This window comes from Anopheles marshallii, chromosome 2 (assembly GCF_943734725.1).
Source record: "Anopheles marshallii chromosome 2, idAnoMarsDA_429_01, whole genome shotgun sequence".
NCBI lineage: Eukaryota > Metazoa > Arthropoda > Insecta > Diptera > Culicidae > Anopheles > Anopheles marshallii.
In genome coordinates, this window is record NC_071326.1 from 72910611 (window position 1) to 72929055 (window position 18445).

At 45.0% G+C, this 18445-nt stretch overlaps 5 protein-coding genes across 5 annotated transcripts; 3 read left to right on the forward strand and 2 right to left on the reverse strand.

Moving 5' to 3' along the window:
• Positions 1 to 2179: 2179 nt before the first annotated feature.
• On the forward strand, positions 2180 to 3457 carry LOC128719149 (NADH dehydrogenase [ubiquinone] 1 alpha subcomplex subunit 10, mitochondrial). The gene is made up of 2 exons (XM_053812771.1): positions 2180 to 2425; positions 2492 to 3457. The coding sequence occupies exons 1-2, from the start codon at positions 2192 to 2194 to the stop codon at positions 3455 to 3457; spliced, it is 1200 nt and encodes a 399-aa protein (XP_053668746.1). The 5' UTR covers positions 2180 to 2191.
• Positions 3458 to 3563: 106 nt separating this feature from the next.
• LOC128718528 (nuclear speckle splicing regulatory protein 1) lies at positions 3564 to 4758 on the reverse strand. Its single transcript, XM_053812150.1, has 2 exons — positions 4748 to 4758; positions 3564 to 4668 (listed from the first exon to the last, which is right to left on the reverse strand). The coding sequence occupies exons 1-2, from the start codon at positions 4756 to 4758 to the stop codon at positions 3564 to 3566; spliced, it is 1116 nt and encodes a 371-aa protein (XP_053668125.1).
• Positions 4759 to 5221: 463 nt separating this feature from the next.
• LOC128710433 (ATP synthase subunit d, mitochondrial) lies at positions 5222 to 6088 on the forward strand. Its single transcript, XM_053805486.1, has 3 exons — positions 5222 to 5343; positions 5508 to 5811; positions 5887 to 6088. The coding sequence occupies exons 1-3, from the start codon at positions 5222 to 5224 to the stop codon at positions 5977 to 5979; spliced, it is 519 nt and encodes a 172-aa protein (XP_053661461.1). The 3' UTR covers positions 5980 to 6088.
• Positions 6089 to 6163: 75 nt separating this feature from the next.
• On the reverse strand, positions 6164 to 6892 carry LOC128708707 (DNA replication complex GINS protein PSF3). The gene is made up of 3 exons (XM_053803686.1): positions 6790 to 6892; positions 6629 to 6734; positions 6164 to 6566 (listed from the first exon to the last, which is right to left on the reverse strand). The coding sequence occupies exons 1-3, from the start codon at positions 6890 to 6892 to the stop codon at positions 6164 to 6166; spliced, it is 612 nt and encodes a 203-aa protein (XP_053659661.1).
• A 506-nt stretch (positions 6893 to 7398) lies between these two features.
• LOC128719495 (inosine-5'-monophosphate dehydrogenase) lies at positions 7399 to 9438 on the forward strand. Its single transcript, XM_053813120.1, has 4 exons — positions 7399 to 7481; positions 7618 to 7768; positions 8060 to 9258; positions 9333 to 9438. The coding sequence occupies exons 1-4, from the start codon at positions 7399 to 7401 to the stop codon at positions 9436 to 9438; spliced, it is 1539 nt and encodes a 512-aa protein (XP_053669095.1).
• The last annotated feature ends 9007 nt before the right edge of the window (positions 9439 to 18445 follow it).

Consider the following 18445-nt stretch of genomic DNA (forward strand, 5'->3'; position numbering starts at 1 on the left):
CCTCGTTCTGCTCGTCCGATAGGTAAGTTTCGCTAAAACCATTGCTGGATAAAGTTTTGCTCACTATCGAACGATCAACAGAACTTCGTGGGGTGGGGAGTGAATAGGCTAAGTGCAGCGTGCAGCAAACTCGCACGAGCGTGAACGCAAGAAAGAAAGAGAGAGAGAGAGGGAGCGAGATGATGGCGACACTTAGTCCTGGGTGGCGGACGCAATTGATGGTGGCATTAGTATTGATGTTTCACTCGTAAGTAGTTTTCTTGCCAACTATTCCGGGGCCGAACGTATGGGGAACGCCATTTTTCACTCGATTCTTTTATTCTGCTTTGTTGTCCTTTCTCGGCGGAGTTCGTACCGATAAAGACGAAGACACATATCTACCGGTGCGTCCTTAGGGGTGCAGGTAGTATAGTATCACTCATGCCTTTAATGTACGTTTGATCGAGACGATCATGAGACGTTTGGCTGACAGCTGTTAAAGTTGCGGGAGCAACTTTCTCACAACCAGCCACACCTGGCAAGTATTCCGTTGAGCGTAACTTTTCCGAAAACTTTCCGATACGTTGCACCTATACCGAGGGAAAGCATTTGTACCCGTGTGTATGTGAAATGAAGTCATTTGCCCCTAATTGAATTCAGTTAGTTTTCTTTCGGTTTGTCGCATAAAACACTAGCACAATATCGCAAATCCGAACACGACGTGATAGATGCGACTAAGATTAACAGTACGACTGGGAAAGGGGAAATTGTTTGCAGTTGGGCAAATGATTAGTCAACTTTGCGGAGCATCATTTTAGTTCTTTCATTTCAATGGTTTTGCAATTCTCTAAACTACCTAACTATATATTAAATTATGTGACTATTTTCTTGATATTCTATTTAAAGAATCTGACTGAAGGAATGGATGTAGAGAAATGGAAATCCTATTTTCAGACTTAATTATCGTCGATCGTTCTTATGTATTTGATATCAAAATCCACCATTTAGCAACGAACCGACTTAGGTCATTCATCGGTTCAAGCATTACAAGACAACAGGCAACAGAACGCTAGCCAGAATAGTGGTCGAATTAATAAAGAAGAGAAATACAGCACTAAAAGATGGAATTTGTGAACCAGTATCGAACCTAACGCAAAGTACTAGGTCTTACAAGGTATTTGGTCTTACTAAATCCGTATATCCCAATCGTAGAGGAGATAGTTGTGAACTATCAGAAGGGATTCTAAAACTCAACCTCTAATTAGCTCTTCAATGTGCGGCAGATGATAGCCGTAAAGTTAGTGTTCTGGCTATAACTATACTTTACGACGCAATTTGCTCCTCTGGAATCCAGGTCAAGTTTATCAGACTTTAAGAAGGATGTTGACCAACGTCACATAATGTTTCTAGATGGATCATCCTTCCAGGAGCTCCAAACTTCAATATTTCCTGAAGCACCTGGTTGATCTGCCAGGCAGGCGGAGTAGGACCGCGTATAATTACTAACTTAAAATAACATTTACAAGGATATTTCAAATAGGAGTCACAGTCTTCAATTCAATAATCCGATGTTCAATAATATAGCAGAGTAGGTTTGCACTAGACTGGATCAGTACCAAATCTTGTCCGGATAGTTCAACCGTAACAAGAACTATTTATGTCTGACCATTACCCCAGGAAAAAATCCATTTTTTCTGCCAGATATTCTTTATCAACTACGGTTTTAAAATTTCTACCATATTTCCATAGAAATTAAATAATCGACCGGTTAACCGATTATTAAGTAAACATTCTTGGCTTGATTTAAATTATTTGAAAAACTATTTCAAATGTCCTCCATTTGGTGGACGTTGCACCACTGTGCACATTTAGATCGTTTTCAACACTGCCGTCAATTTGACAACCAAATCAGCAAACCGATCTAAAACTGTCGAACGAAGAAAATATCCGATTCTGGTGAGACTGCCAAGTGTTTTTATCAGCTTGTGCAGCATTTTTCGGCCCTTCTTAGCCTTTTCTGCAAGGTAGTTTCCACGGTTTGATTTACTGCAACACTTCCACCGCACCGTTGTTTGATTCGTGTGATTTAATTCCTCTGCCCAGACCTAAATACACTGTCCGAGCTTACGTAATTTACTGCCACCGGGAGTGAATGTTTTGATTGTGTGTTCCGTTTTCTTCCCTGCTTTGTAGCTAGTGCTGCGGCAACGAAATGTCGGGTGTTTTCCGCATCGGAGTACGCCTGGTGAAAGGTGCACCGGCGGCCGGATCACCGGTGAGCCCGTTCTTCATCGCGGCACGCAACATTTCCGGCAAAACGTTGCGCGGCTCGAAGCTGAGCAAGCCGAAACCGTTCCCGTATCTGGAGAAGCAGTACACGGCTTGGAATGCTTGCATAGACGTACTGAGGAAGAACACGACCAGCCGGTTCGATGAAAACACCAAGGTGAGTGTGAATGTGTTACAAACAGTCGATAAAAAATGCTTAATGATGTCTCTTGTATTGCTTTAGGTCGTCGTAGTTGATGGTCCTATTGCGGCAGGTAAATCCGCATTCGCAAAGGAACTTGCAACGGAGCTGGAAATGAAATACTTTCCAGAGGTAACGATGGACAACTACTACATTAATCCGTATGGTTACGATATGCGTCAACTCGACCCACAACTGCCGGTCAACATGCAAAGCTTCGACGTAGCTAAATTCCATCAAAATCCAACCCATCGCAATGTGGCCACGTTCCAGGTGCGTATGTTGGCGGAACGTTTTTCGCAGTACATTGACGCGTTGGCCCATCTGTTCAGTACGGGCGAAGGTGTGGTGCTGGATCGTAGTGTCTACTCCGATTTCGTATTTATGGAGGCGATGTTCCGCAACGGGTACATCTCCAAGGGAGCACGCTCGGTGTACTACGACATCGTGAAGAATACGTTCTGCGACCTGATGAAGCCTCACCTTGTGATTTATCTGGATGTGCCCGTGAACGTGGTGAAGGATCGTATCAAGAAGCGTGCAAACCCGGCCGAAGCCGGCTCGAAAGCGCTCACCGATCAGTATCTGAACGATATCGACACGATCTACAAACAGCAATATCTGAAGGACATTAGCACGCACGCGGAGTTGCTGATCTACGATTGGTCCGACTATGGTGAGACGGAGGTCGTCGTTGAAGATATCGAGCGTATCGATTTCGATCGATTCGACAAGGACGATCCGAAGATGCGCGACTGGGTAATGGAGAACGAGGAGGATTGGACCGAGGCTCGCTGCCGGTACATGGACAAGCCGGACCTGCTGAACTCGTTGAACGTTCCACGGTTTGACGTACACGAGCTGACCGTATCGCCGGACGACTTCAAGGCATGGTACGACGTTTGGTTCTCGGCACCGGGAATGCAGTACCGCAAGGGTTACAACGAAGAGTGCGGTGACACCGGTATCCTGACCAAGATGAAGACAGACTTCCGCAACAGCCTGTAAAATATGTACTCCTGGAGGGACATTCTTTTCGGGACACGCAGTGTAATAAAATTTAATTGTTAAAATATCCACCAATTGTGTATTTCGTTCGTTTCAAATGTTCCGCCTAGTACGACTCCTGCAGCTGGCGTCTTTCAAAGTATCGTTGCCGTGCAGCTTCAAACACTTCGCCCACAGTGCGCTTCTTCCAGATGTCTATCGGTGGTGGTTTGGGCTTTTTGATTTCCGGTTCTTCCGTGACGATCGGTTCCTTTGGCGACTCTCCTGTTGCTTCCTTTGCATCCGATACGGACTTTGTGTGACCATTCGTTTCCTTTCCATCTTCCTTATCGTCTTGCTTGCTTTGCTCCTCTTGTTCACTCTCGGAAGAGCTACTATCGCTGCTATCCGAATCAATGCTGAAGTCTGAATCAGCGTCTAGATTCGATTGCAGATGTGTTCGCTCCGTCGTTCGATGATCTTCTGCCGGTTCGTCATTTTCATCCTCTGACTTTCTTTTGCGATATTTACGTTCCCGCTGATTAGAAGCCTTCGGTCGATCGTGTTTCTCCTGTTTTTCTGATGTTTCTCCACGTTCAACACTTGCACGAGCCGATTCATCATCACGAGACAAATCTTGCTGTTGTGCCGTGTCTTGTGTATGCTTGTCGTCCTTTTCTTCATTCTTTGTTTTCTGTTCATAAATATGCCGATAGAATCCTCCCAAATCGGACTGCTTCGTTACGTCCCCGATTGATTCGAGGTATTCTTCGCGCTTTTCTTGCTCTTCTAACTTTTTCATCTCCTCCAACTTCGCACGGTAGGCGGATGTTACGAACGATTCTTTATCCTTAAACTTCTCTCCTTCCGCATCGCGTTCCTTTTGCACCTGCCGCTCAATACGACGCTCGTGTTCCTTTTTTCGACGTTCCGCCGTTTCAAGCAGCTTGCCAATGTATTTAGGCTTTCGATCCACAGTCTGTTCCTTGGCTTGAACAGAGCTTTTCTCCCTCTCTTCTACCATATCATCGTACAGTTCGTCATACTGGTAGATGGTTGGATCTTCCTCGATCGCCTTCTGCTGCATCGCCTGTGCCTGTCGCTTTTGATTCGCGCCAAGTTCTATCTTCACTTTGCTTGTACCACCGCCGTCTTCGGAATCCGAATCGCTTGCAAATGCTGCATGTTTCTTGACCGGCCCGGAATCGGCACCACGTTCAATTAGACCGTATCTACAAGCAAATAAGATTACTTAAATGAGTTAAACACACAAACACAATGTCGCGGATAAATAATAAAAACTAAACTTACTTTTTCGACATACTGGAATGATGCTAGCAAAAGATTGTAAACAAATCCGGCAGAATATTCCAATCATACAGTAATTTCCATACGGACATTTAATTTGACAGCAACAGGGTGTCGAAAAGATTTGTAGTTCGATTTTATCAAAAATATTTACAAATTAGGGCTTTTTCAACAACTTATTATCGTCTTTGTGATACCTTTCTTTGTTTATTTGCGTTGATATAATTATTTCCTTTTGTCTCTAGATTAATTTGGACATATGTCTATCCAGAAAAACACAGCAAAAACTAATGAATCACAAATTACAAAAAACCATGTACACTCGATTGCCCACAGTGCAACTTCGCGTGACCACAGCACGAATTGAGCATATTGTGCTTGCTGTCAAATTACATAAGTTGATTTTCTCATTCTCGCAGAAAGGAAGATCGCACATATTTTTGTCCGGAGTTTGCACGGTATTTTGGAAATCGCACGATGGCTTCTCGTCGAATTGCACAATCGAGCGTGAACTGGGCGGCTCTGGCCGAACGTGTGCCATCGAACCAGAAGCCCAACCTTGCTGCATTCAAGACGAAGAGTGATAAATATCTGCGCAGGTAAGTAAAAAAATCCGGTGTCTCCCCTACAAAACACAACCTCGCCATCATCTTCCATCTGTCAGTGAGCGGAGTGTCGAGTCGAGTCCACCATTTCGGTCCCAGCAAAGTGGCCCGTGTTTCGTAATCGTTTCATGTTCTTATTTTTTCTCGCACATCCACAGTGTTGTTGCCAATCCGGAGACACCGCCGAAAATTGATTGGTCATTCTACAAGAAGAATGTCCCCGTCGCCGGTATGGTGGACAAGTTCCAGAAGTCGTACGAAGCCCTGCAGATTCCGTACCCGGCCGATAACGTGACCAAGCTGGTAGAAGCTCAGGAGAAAGAGGTCCAGCAGGAAATTGTCAAGTTCGTGAAGGATTCCGAAGCACGTATTGCCGATTTCCAGACGCAGATCGCCACCCTGAAGGCGCTGCTGCCGTACGACCAGATGACGATGGAGGACTTCCGAGACTCGTTCCCTGAGGTGCGGATAAACATTCGGGTGGCGTTGAATATCGTCGTTGCTAATCTTGTATCAAATCCGTACTATTCCCTACAGCAAGCCCTGGATCCCATCAATCGTCCATCGTTCTGGCCCCACACCCCGGAGGAGCAGGAGCCTGGTGCACCGAACGCTGAACCGCACCATTAAGAAACGCTACGTCACAAGGCCGAATTATCAGTGATGCCGACGGTTGGTGCACCCGGCGTAGATCCGGTATAGAAATAAAGCAGTCTGCTGTTTACTAACTCCGTAATACGCCCGATTTCGACGGACAAAGTAGTGTGCCATGAGAAAGAAGAAATGTTTTCAATCTGTACAAAGGTGGTTCGATTTATTGTTCTTCCTGCACTTCGCTATCGAGACTTCGCTTGCGCTTGCGTAAGTTGACGGCTATTTCGGTCGATTTGATGTGAACCTGCCGCTCCTGGAGCCAATCGTCAAACAGTTTGTTAGTTTTGCACCCTTCGCTGAACAGCAATCGTTCCATGAACTCAAATTTACTATTCACATTCAGGCTTTCGTTTCCAACGTTTTGGCACAGGTCTTTCAAAACTTTCATTCGCTCCTGGGCCGTGACGTGTAACATTTCCGGAACGCTGTTGGTGCCATCGTAGCGCGACAAGTACATACCTAGCTCGAAGTAGAATTTACACAACGCACCAAGTTCGACATAATTAGCGTCTGCTTTGTAGATTTCCTTGTATGCCGCACTGTAAATGTCCGGAATCTGAGCCCTACGAAACGAAAGTAAAGCTTATAGAAGGTTGCATTCGATCAGTCCGACATGGTAACTAACTCGAAATGTGGGTTTCGTTCATCTTGCTGCAGTATAACCCACAGTGGCAGTTCCAGCGTATGGTTGTTGGTTAAGTTGGCCGACTTTTCGGAAGCATCCAAAAATCCTGCAATACAAACATGAATTGAACACACACGGCTAGCGCAACAATATTTGCTTACCCATCATATACAGATCCTGGGTAGCCCGACATGGTACACGTTCTTGTGTTACCGTAATATCTTCCAAGCTGTAGTAATTCGGTCGATAGCTAGGAATATTCATGGCGTGGGACAACTGGCAAAAAAGTTGTTTTGATTTCAACGTTTTGTGCGCCTTTGCTCCGAGCGCAGAACAGCCGCTGTCAGCTGCTATCTGTTTCCATGCCAGAGTTGATTTCGCGTGTGGTGTATCTGTTCCGAGCATATCGCAAACCAACCTGCTGTCAAAGCAGTCGTGTGTGGTTGGACCCGGTTTTCGTTGCACATTGTTTAATTTCTTGTGGCAAATGTGGAGTGGAAGTTGTTCGCTGTGCCAATAATCCATTGCCCCAAAAGTTAAATAGCCCTCCTAGCTTAACCGAACACCAAACTGTTGCAAGTAGAACGTATCCGGTTCAGTGTAAAACGAGGTTGCATTTATTCGACAAGAGATACGCGTGGTGATATACTGCAATCTCGAATTTCCTAATCACCACGTGTTTTTGCGCAATTCGCAAGAGGTTTTTAGCAAACCACAAACGAGGAATCGAAACCGAGCCGGAGCAGACTAATCCCACCGCGAGCTAAACGATGGAGAACGGAACTTCCAACAATCTGCAGGATGGACTTTCGTGCGAGGAGTTGTTCAAGAAGAGCGATGGACTGACGTACAAGTAGGTAGAGCGGGCGCAGGGAAAGGTGTTGCTTGGCCCACCCCCTTTTGGTTGCGCTCTCCGCAGAAACATATGTTTTGATCTGTAATTCATTTACTATGCATTTGCGTCGTTTGCTTGCGCTTCATTCCAACAGTGACTTCATCATCCTGCCCGGTTTCATCGATTTTATTGCAGAAGAAGTGGATCTATCATCCCCGTTGACGAAGAAAATCATGCTGAAGGCACCGCTCGTATCCTCCCCCATGGACACGGTTACCGAAGCCGAAATGGCAATCGCGATGGCGGTGAGCATGACCTTTTTCTCTCTCTCTCTGTTTTTCTCTCTCGCTTGCGCTCGCATAATGTTTTCATCGTGAAGTTCCCATGTGGTTGAGAAACTAAACCTTTGCGTCTGGACGGATGAACGGCAACAACAATAATAATTTCACCCCGTTGAACTTGTTGCGTTTGACAACGTTCCAAAGGCTTCCGGCCGGCTTTCTGTGGGCAGAAGAGCCCTGGAATCCTTACAAATGGCCAGACAGACAACGTTTACTTAATTGTAATTTCAATTCCGTTGCATTTTTCTTCTCCAGCTGTGTGGTGGTATCGGCATTATCCATCACAATTGCACTCCGGAGTACCAGGCGAACGAGGTTCATAAGGTGAAAAAGTACAAGCATGGCTTCATCCGTGACCCGCTCGTGATGGGTCCGGAAAATACGGTGGCCGACGTGCTGGAGGCCAAACGTAAGAATGGCTTCACCGGGTATCCGATCACGGAGAATGGCAAAATCGGTACCCGGCTGGTGGGTATCGTTACGTCACGCGATATTGACTTCCGCGAGCACGACGTCGACATCAAGCTGAAGGACATTATGACGAAGCTGGATGAGCTGATAACGGCACCGAACGGTGTAACGCTGCAGGAAGCGAACAGCATTATGGAGAAAAGTAAAAAGGGCAAGCTACCGATCGTGAATAAGACCGGCGAGCTGGTAGCGTTGATTGCTCGGACCGATCTGAAAAAGGGACGTACCTATCCGAACGCACTGAAGGACAGCAATAAGCAATTGCTGGTGGGCGCAGCCATCGGTACGCGCGAAGAAGACAAAGCCCGACTGGAGCTGCTGTACCAAAACGGCGTGGACGTGATCGTGCTGGATTCGTCCCAGGGCAACTCGCTCTATCAGATCAATATGATCAAGTTCATCAAGGAGAAGTATCCTTCACTGCAGGTAATTGCTGGCAACGTTGTGACGCGCCAGCAGGCGTACAATCTCATTACGGCCGGGTGCGATGCATTGCGCGTGGGCATGGGCTCGGGGTCGATCTGTATCACGCAGGAGGTGATGGCGTGCGGCTGCCCGCAGGCAACGGCCGTCTATCAGGTGTGCAATCTTGCCCGCCAGTACGGTGTACCGGTGATAGCGGACGGTGGCATACAGTCGATCGGACACATCGTGAAAGCCCTGTCGCTGGGCGCATCGGCCGTGATGATGGGATCGCTGCTGGCCGGTACTTCGGAGGCACCCGGCGAGTACTACTTCAGCGATGGCGTACGTCTGAAGAAGTACCGCGGAATGGGCAGTCTGGAAGCGATGGAGCGCAAGGATGGTAAGGGTGCGGCCAGTTCCCGTTACTATCATACGGAGATCGAAAAGATGCGTGTGGCGCAGGGTGTCAGTGGCAGTATTGTCGATAAGGGTTCTATTCTGCGCTTTGTACCGTACCTGTTGTGCGGTCTTCAGCACAGCTGCCAAGATATTGGTGCACGTTCCATCACAAACCTAAGGTAAGTCGGGCTAAGATTCGTGCAAGTAGCGATCAAATAAATAATGCTATTTGTTTTTTTTTTTTTTTTGTCAGAAAAATGATCTACAACGGTGAGTTGCGTTTCATGAAGCGTACCCACTCGGCCCAGCTGGAGGGCAACGTGCACGGTCTGTTCTCGTACGAGAAACGTCTGTTCTGAGATCAACCCAACACCCAGGAACATCCGTGAGGGTCCACGAGTCCCTTCCTATCGTCCTATCCAGTTTAACAGAATGCCGGAAATAGTTGCATTCAGTGGTTTCGAACCCGACGATACTTAACAAAGATGAGCGGAGCTTAGATCTACAGATGACGTCCCAGATTGATGCTCTGCAACTGTAAGCATGATTTGTAGAACGTAAACTTATAAAGTAAGAAGGAGGCAGACACAAGTACGCAACAGCAGGGTAACCGAAGAAATGACCTCTTGCGTTCAACGCGTGCAAAAATTCCTTAAACCGATAATTTTAACGCCCTTGCGCAGAAGCATTATTATTTCCATTGATCATTTATTTGTAAGCAACCAAAACCTGCGCGCAATATGAAAACAATCAATCAATAGGTGGGAGTGCCATCGGGGAATTATTTTAAGTTCCTTTCGTTTTGTGACATTTGGTTCCGTTTCTGGTACTGCCACTGGCACCGCAAAGTGAATGTTCGCCTTTTTCTCCATGTTGGAGAAAGCACCTAATGTAAACAAGCTGTGTTTAGCGATGATAGTTCCGAGTGAATGAATATCAATTTCAAACGTACCCTCGTCTTGCTGTGTGCAGGAAAACTTGTTGTAAACAGCAACAAACTATCCACAACGAACGATGGTGTTTCGCTGTAGAAATGGTCCTTTTGCCTTCAGAATGTGTAAAACACTTGTAGTAAGTTCGTACCGAGGGCTGTTTAGTTGGAAGAAAAAAAAAACTAGCACTGTGGATCAAAATATGTTTAGCTTAAACGACACCATTTGCATTAAGCGTAACCTCTGTCCTATGAAGGTTCTGCCGTTACCGAAAGGGTGAATACGCAACAGTTGTACTGATAACTCAAACACAATAATTCAACTTCTCAGAGCGTAATTCGCGGATATTGCAACTTCTTTACTCACAAACTGAAGCAGATTTTCTTAAAGCCTTTCGGCCGCCTAAGAGTTATGAAATTAAGTGACCGTAGTCCTTTCGACCACGCTTGAAAATGTTGCGTATCCCAAAGGGGGATTTAGTAAGATTGTTAAATGTCCAAAAATTGCTGTTGTACGGTAATAGCGAGAGCGATACTTAATGAGCTTTTGTGGGATATAAAGAAAACTGTGTGTCTAATGTTAGTTTGGTACAATCGGCATTTGAAATGTGTAAAGAAAATAAACGTTAGAGAGCGGAAGCTAAAAATCAATCGCTCTTTTGGTTGTTAATTTTATCCGATGCTAGAACAAATGTTCGATCAGGGATGGTAATGAGCTAGAGAACAAGGAAGATGAAAATAGGACCCCTATTTAGACGACATTACTAACTCTACTACTAGTAAGTAAAGTCGATTGAAGTAACTCTTTTGAGTAAAGGAAGAGATAAACCTCAGTGTCTGAAAGTGGGCGTACGGTAATGTGAACTAAACTGCGAGTTCTTAAGGATTGAAGATCAATGCGACAAAAGGCAAACTATCTGTTTGTCGGAGGCTCTCACCGTTATGATGCCCGCCTTGGGAACAGAGAATCAATTCACGGCGGCAATCTCAAGTTAGTTAAGAAGTTCTACTACCATGCTACGATCGTAACTTCGAACAATAACCGAAACATCCGAATCCAGATTGTTATGGGATATAACTTCAATGATCTCCAGTGATCCAGATCCAATGTTACTCTAATGATCCAGAATACGCCAATGCCCATCCAGAGGACGCCAATGCCCTAGACATTTACCAACGGCGGGTGCTACGGACATTATCTCCACATTGTGAGCAGAGCATGTGGAGAAGTAGAACGAATCAAGTGCTGAGCTGAGTTGTTAGGTTAAACAGACATCCTGTGGGTGATGAAGACCGGAAGGATTCGAAGGCAAAGGCGTTCCCGAACCAGGAAGGCCCTCGTCAGTGACCTGTTTGACATGAGGCGCACAGTGCACAGTGAGCTTGTTGGCTGCAACAAGTGGAGCTAACCCTGTCGGAACTTAAGAAAAGCTGCCCTGAATCGAGTTTCCTGGGCCTTATCAGCACAACGTACTTAACTGTAAGCGATCCAACAACAAGATGAAAGTAAATGGATGTAGAAGAAATTGGGTTGATTGTCAAGAATAGTTCTAGTAGTGCTTTAACTAAAAAATCTTTATAAATTCTATATGATTTGACATTGATCGTATTCTTATCTTTTAGAATTGATCACAAAACTCCCTAAAAAACTATCTACCTCAAGTATCTTTTTTGAATGTTTACTATTCGATGTACTAAGTTTACATAGAAGTATTCTTTGATTTTACCACCCAAAATACCAAAATAGTTTCTGTGCGATGCGCACCAACAAAAATGTACGCGATTTGGCAAACAAAACCAATCTCATTTATTTCGTGGCTGCGAAGCAAATACTTCAAATCTCTTGTCCATTTTCTCGTTACGACACCCTCCGGACGTCTTGCCGAGAGTGTCGCGGTAGCGGCCAAAATGGGACCGGTAGAAGGAATTTATGTTTCGCTCGTTAAACACACAATGCACACGGGTGCGAAAACGTCACCCGAGAACGGTCGACATCCAACACGAAGCAGACAAAACCCGGGTCGTATTGGTCGCCCGCCAACCCGAAAGCTAACGCCGGTGGTTGAACCACGTGCCAGAGCGCCCATTTCGCTTACGACCGAGCGAATCGATAAAAGTTGATTGAGTTGTCCCGTGCCGCCCTAATCCAGCGGGATGTTTCTCCGCAAAAAAAAAACGAACGAACGAACGAGACGTGGTTCGCGATTTGTGATGTTGACAGATTCGAGCGAAAATCAACCGCCAACACACTCGAAAGTTCATCAGAAGAACCCACTCTCCCCCTGACATCACGCCGTGTGTACCGGATCGGATGAAATGGAACCATTTTCTCTCGCCGTCGGTTTGGTTGCCGTTTTTCCAAAAATACACACCATCATCAGTGGGTTTGATGTTCCGGAGATCCTTCGGTGCTTCGGTGTCACTCCACTTCGAGTGGTTTCAGGGGGTTTTGGGGAATGAAATGAAGAAGCCACTCCCCACCCACCTTGGGGCCGCACAGGTCGCGGTGGTGGATCTTCTCGCGTGTGAAAAGGTATAAATTAGTCGCCCGTGCAATTAATGCGCACTGACTGTCAATCAAAGGGAAAATTGGGTTCGATTGCGGCATTCTTCAACTCTTTTATCAAATTGCCCTATTTTTAACACGGAGTTGGAGGATAAAAAAGATAAAATATTAACTTAGCATTGACATGAGATTAAACAACAACATGTTGAGTTTGAACTAAAGTAAATTGCATCACCAGGACATCTTGTAGGAATAAAAAAACCTCATTGTCAGAATAATGTAGTAACGCTCTACATACATGTATGAAGTTATTCCTCATGGGATGATTATTTACAACATGTTCTTTTTTTTACATTTCGTGGAATTTCCTCATCCAAACGAATTGTTTAATTCAGCTGTCGCTTGTCGTTACCGTGTGCGGCCGTTGCGTGTTGCTGCACGTTTAAGCGTGTGCAACAGGAATTAAGAAAATAATTAATCAATAACCTGACTCCAGCACCACATTTCGGCCCCGAATGATTAAAACATTGGGAGTTTTTCTTTTTCCACATCCCTTAAACAGTGACGCACAGTTGGACGGTCACATGCGCCTGTACAGGTACGCTGGCAGCGAGCTGCGAGATGCAAACAAAAAAAATAATAATATTCTCTCCACCATCCTAGAGCGTGATAGTCTTCGTCAAAGACGATCTTTACGATCGATTAAATATTCATAGCTTTTCATATATTCATAGCGTCGACAAGATCAAAGGCCGCTTCGTCTATTCGGGAGGGGACCGACCGGGCCGCTTTTCACACATGTGGACGTCATTGATAGGAAATGTCCATAATTTATACGGCACATCCGCACATTGCGCACCATTTATCAGGAGCACACCGAACATTGGAGAAATAAAACGTTGCTTTATTGATGGTGGTACGGTGAACCATTTCTTTTTGCCACGGAACCTTCAAAATGGTCTGCGTTTGAGTAGAAATCTAGCGAAAGGTTTAACATGTTGCCTCGTCTCAACAGAACTCAGCAGAACAGACTAAGAATTTAGACCGTGCAAAACGGTTGATAAACATCATCCAGTGAAATAAATCAGTTCCTCGTTATTATTCACCTTCCACCGTTACCCGGTGTCCTTTTGGCGCACCGTTGAAATGTGGGACAAGGGACAATGTGTAATACACAGCAGTACACCGTAAACGGCTTTAGCTAACGTTCGCCAGGATCGCTTGTCACTCTGTTAAGCGAAATTGGAAAAAAAAAACTGATTCGGCACCACGGTGAGCCCTTACCTGTACGGAAAGAAGCGCAGAGGATGCGAAAACACGGGCGGGGAGAAACAAAATGTTTCGTTACATTTAGCTAGTGGTTCGATGCGTTTTTTTTTGTATTTTACACACTTTTTTTCTACTCTTCAGGCGTTTGGTTTCGTCTCTGTCCCAAAGTCCGGGGGCGCTCGATATCGATGGTAAAATCATGGCCGGTATCATCACCATAAGCAAGAGATGACCTCATTCGTTATTCTATGGTTTGCGGGTCGCAAGATAATAGAACCTAGGTACAGTATTGGGCGAAAGTTTGGTGGACGATGTGCGATGATAGTGTGATGTTTAAACGAGAAAATCAAAGGGTTATAAAAGAAAGATATTCCAGAAGAGAGAAGGTAGCGCTGTGCAAAAAAAAATGTTTCCGGCATAATAGAACTAGACGTATCTATTGTTCTGTTGTTCTGAATCGATCAATATTTCTCAACGTGAGTCGTTGCAAGCGCACTTTAGAGTCTGTAGATGAGAGAGAGTGAAGGGACACTAGACCGATAGATTGAGATTCTAGACCGATAGATTGAGATTGGGAGAAAATCCTCAAGTTCTTAGTAGGCGAAAATTTCAAGAAGCTCCTCCACTCAAGTTATCTGTCAGATGATTGGAGAACATTCTAGCCCCCCGAAAATATTTGGATACATTGGAATTTCTTTGCATTAAGTTAAAATAAATAAAGGAACCGTTTCGATGACAATTACTCTTAATTTTGCCAGAGAAGTTGAGGGTTGGTCACGTCATTAGAAAGACAACCCATCTTGTAACGTCCTTAGAGACGGTCAAAAAAGAACATTGATTCACAAAACTCACAGTCTATTTTGTTATTCGCGTAGTAACGACCAGATGTTTTGAAACTTGAAGAGTTTTTGAGATAGGCCACAAGGAAGCAGGAAGCTCACATTAACCCAAATGGAAGTGAAGTGATCGAGATTATACATTCTGCTGTACTTATGGAGAAAAGAATTGTATAAAGGGCTACTTATGACGCAGACCAGTAAGCAGTTGAAGTATCTGATAAGTGAAGAGTTAAGTGATGAGTGATTGAAAGTGTAAGGGTAATTAATTTTGAATGCTTCATGAATATTAGAGAATACATCAATGTTTGGAATGGAGATTTAGATTGATTCATTCAGTTCCGATTTATGAATCTGCATCAGATTCACCCAACACTATTTTTTTCATTATTACACCCACTACTTACATACGTTTCGAAGACACTCTTACAAAAAACTGCATACAAACCTTTTTTTTGTGACGAAATATGTCTCAGATATTTGATTAATGTTTTTAAGGCTGATAGTCGTGTTCCTCACAAGAGGCCATCGGAATTGGAAGTTTCTCTAACCACCCGCTCTGGATGCATGTATTGGGTTCTATCGTTGTTGAACGGAACATGTTAAGTTGAGCTCTTGGACCAGTCGTACCAACTCCCTGCATCTCCGTGATCCTTTTTCGAACAATTTTTACATTAACTTACACTTGTTATCCTATAGAACCCACTATCGGGTCGTTTTTCATAAAATAGTTCCTGTTCCTTTCAGAAAAGGATGGACCCCATTTTATCGTACCGGTAAAGATAAGTATAAAAAGCATTTGTGGCCTTCGTTAGTGTAGGAAAATCATAATTCTCAAATTCCCAGATACAAGTTACAAACTCCCTCATTTACGGCAGGTTAGTCACTTAATTAAAATTTCACCGTACGTCCCTGTTTGTGATTTGTTTGAAGCCTTCAACGGTGACGGAATTTGAAGTAGAATTATGCAGATTTATGCTAGCAGTAGGTTTTGAATTGAAACCGATTATTAAGTTTTTTTTTTCTTTGAATTTCATAAATCATAAAGAATTTTTATAGAATTAAAATCAATAATTTTCTATCTATAATTTTTTAAACGTATTGCTATAAGTAATTCGCTAAATTTTAATAGAAATCCCCATAAAAAAGTGAGCCACAGTTAACCCAAAAAATTAGCTTGTATTTACAAATGTCTACACTTCATCTCGCGCTACTAATGTCCCTAACACCGCGCCATACACTGTAGCGCCACTAGGCTGTCCAGAAGATAAACACCGCAAACCAACGAAACGAAACCACCAACATCAAAATCCTGCCGCCAACGTCAGGCCCATCTTTCCCCGGTTCCGCTCATCCTTCAGCCCTTCGGTTGATGTTGTGGTTGAGGGGGGAGGGAGGGGAGGGGTAATACTGCCCACTGCGAAGAATTCATCCGCCGAGAGAAGGAGGAGGAAGGGGAGTGGAATGGGGTGGGGGGGGGAATTGTCTCCAAGTTTTCCACCCTTCCTGGGTGGTGGGTTTGTGGCTATGCAAAAGCCATCGACTGAGGGGAGTTGTACTGGTCGCCCCTATCGTCCCTTTACACCGCCCCACAAGCCCCTGTTCAGCCATCTCGGACACAATATACCTACCCGATTATGTTGTCGATCCAATTTTTCTTCCCATTTGTGCTGATGGTACAGCGCAACAAACACACATTTCGCACCGCTCTGTGTAGTGATGTTTGTGTGCGCCTGTATGTGTGTGTGTGTGTGTATATATAAATGCCAGGGAATTATCCTTGTTGAAAACTCAACACTCCCGTTTATCTTTTTCTTTTCGTTCGTACTCTCCGGATGCCCACACCTTTCCACCTCACCCGCACCCATACTCTTTCTTTCATTGGTGCTTTCTAGAGCGCTTTTTCCTTGCTGGCGCACATAAAAAATGCGATCTTTTCCTTTCTCCGAATCCTGGGGACCATTCGTTCGCCATTGGATTTTCCCCGAACCGCCATCATTACCATCTCAGCAACACGGTCCGCAACAAAAAAAAGGACTCCATCTTTGTTTCTCTTTCTCTCACTCTCTCTCACTCTCTCTCGCTCTGCTCATCAGCGTTTTGGTGGAGGAATAGGAAAAAACAACAAGAGAAAATCGTCGAGCTCCATCGTGTATTCCATCGTCACAGCAGGCGTCGATGGAGTGAAGGTGGAAAATATAGGCAAAAGCGTGTACGTGTGTGCGCCGGCCCCCGAAAAAAGAGACACTCTTCGGAGTCTCTTCGGAGGTGTACGCGGGCAGCCCGGGTAGGATGGAGGTGTGTTGGATCCGGTTTGTGCGTGGGCGTGCGTGAGAACGGAAAAGTCTCCGGTTTTGTACGAAACACGAGGGATGTGGAACCATCAGCGCAACGGTTTTGGGTGGAAGTATTCTCCGGTAGTGGTAATAACCAATCTATATGCATAGATTTTTCTACTCCTCCCTGCACCTCTCAACCCAACCCGTCTCATTCTTCCTGCCAGAACCGAAGCGAACTCTAACGATGCCGAGCGTGGGCTGGCCGGCCAACCGAGAGATGCGCACAAGGGGATGAAAACTACCTCCAAAAACATTGCCACCATCGTCGTAGTCGTTGCCGTCGTGGTCCTTGGTTGACGGTGCAAGGATCGAATGTTTCCCCCTCCCCCGTGGGGAAAACGTGGAAAATATGTACCATTGTGAATGTCGGCGTGTATCTCCGTGTGTTTGTGTCGGTAAAGACGAGAAGAACCAGCTGAACCGGGAGACTTGAACAGTGGCGAAGGAAGGAAACGAGGTAGGGAAGGGATTATGGACGGTAACGGGATGGTGGGCAAATCGGCAAATGGATGAATGAGTTCGCAGGAACGGTATGCAGGATAGGACCCGGCTTTTGGGGGGAGGAAGCAAAACGAGTGCCCCAGCATAAATGCTATTTCTGTGTGCTAGCGACACGATGAAGCGCAGAGAGTGAGCGCGAGTCGCGCACGAGCCCGAGGCTGCAGGGGACGTGGTCGCAATATGATTGGTGTCGGTGGTGAGGTGGAGAGCTATTGAGGGGGGAGAGGGGAGTCGAAGGGAGAGGGAGAAGGTGTGGAAGATAGCGTCCCGGAGGCGACGACGACGACGACGACCGGCAGGAAGGATGATGGTTCCCGGGCTGATTTTGGAGTGAGTGTACACAGTACTACTTGTGGCGATGGAACAACGAAATTTCATCTCCGTGGCCACCTGGTGGCGTGCAACCGAACTACAACCATCGGTACGGGACGGTTATTCAGCATTGCTCATGCCCAATCCTCCCAGAGGGATGCAGGTTCAATTGCGCGGGATACACGAAGGTTCGGTCCCTATTTCCACCGACAGACGTGCGAACACACGGTGCTTAAAATGCTGAAACTTTAACAAAACCTTCCAAAACAAAGCAAGAACAAAGTGGCAAAGATACTATTTACTCGTCTTTTTTCATCTCTTTTTTCTCATCTTGTCGGGTTGTTGTTCGGAGTTCTCTACGATGCAGCTTCTAATATGTCCTTTATATGCATCATTTGAGGAAAATTTTAAAGTTTTCCCTAATAGTCGAGCTTTTGTTGAGCATTTTTGCATTTTAGTTGTTTTACTTTTAAAATTGCCTTTCTTTTATGAATCGTTTTTAAATAATGCAAAAAGCACAGAATTTTCTTGGTTAATTTTTTGCATTGTTGTCCTTTATATGCATACAGTTATGCAAGTTTTGCAAACTTCAACAAACTTGTTTAATATTTTAGCATTATTAAATTATTTTTTAACATAACACAGTAATAGTTTTGTAACTAAACAATATTT

Excerpts from the sequence above, each read along its gene's own strand:
- LOC128719495 (XM_053813120.1), top strand. The coding sequence starts at position 7,399 with ATGGAGAACGGAACTTCCAACAATCTGCAGGATGGACTTTCGTGCGAG. Across the intron at positions 7,482-7,617 it reads AGCGATGGACTGACGTACAA|TGACTTCATCATCCTGCCCG; the intron begins GTAGGTAGAGCG and ends TCATTCCAACAG. Across the intron at positions 9,259-9,332 it reads CGTTCCATCACAAACCTAAG|AAAAATGATCTACAACGGTG; the intron begins GTAAGTCGGGCT and ends TTTTTTTGTCAG.
- LOC128710433 (XM_053805486.1), top strand. The coding sequence starts at position 5,222 with ATGGCTTCTCGTCGAATTGCACAATCGAGCGTGAACTGGGCGGCTCTG. Across the intron at positions 5,344-5,507 it reads AGTGATAAATATCTGCGCAG|TGTTGTTGCCAATCCGGAGA; the intron begins GTAAGTAAAAAA and ends GCACATCCACAG. Across the intron at positions 5,812-5,886 it reads TCCGAGACTCGTTCCCTGAG|CAAGCCCTGGATCCCATCAA; the intron begins GTGCGGATAAAC and ends TATTCCCTACAG.
- LOC128708707 (XM_053803686.1), bottom strand. The coding sequence starts at position 6,892 with ATGAATATTCCTAGCTATCGACCGAATTACTACAGCTTGGAAGATATT. Across the intron at positions 6,735-6,789 it reads CCAGGATCTGTATATGATGG|GATTTTTGGATGCTTCCGAA; the intron begins GTAAGCAAATAT and ends TTTGTATTGCAG. Across the intron at positions 6,567-6,628 it reads GAACGAAACCCACATTTCGA|GGCTCAGATTCCGGACATTT; the intron begins GTTAGTTACCAT and ends TTCGTTTCGTAG.
- LOC128719149 (XM_053812771.1), top strand. The coding sequence starts at position 2,192 with ATGTCGGGTGTTTTCCGCATCGGAGTACGCCTGGTGAAAGGTGCACCG. Across the intron at positions 2,426-2,491 it reads GGTTCGATGAAAACACCAAG|GTCGTCGTAGTTGATGGTCC; the intron begins GTGAGTGTGAAT and ends GTATTGCTTTAG.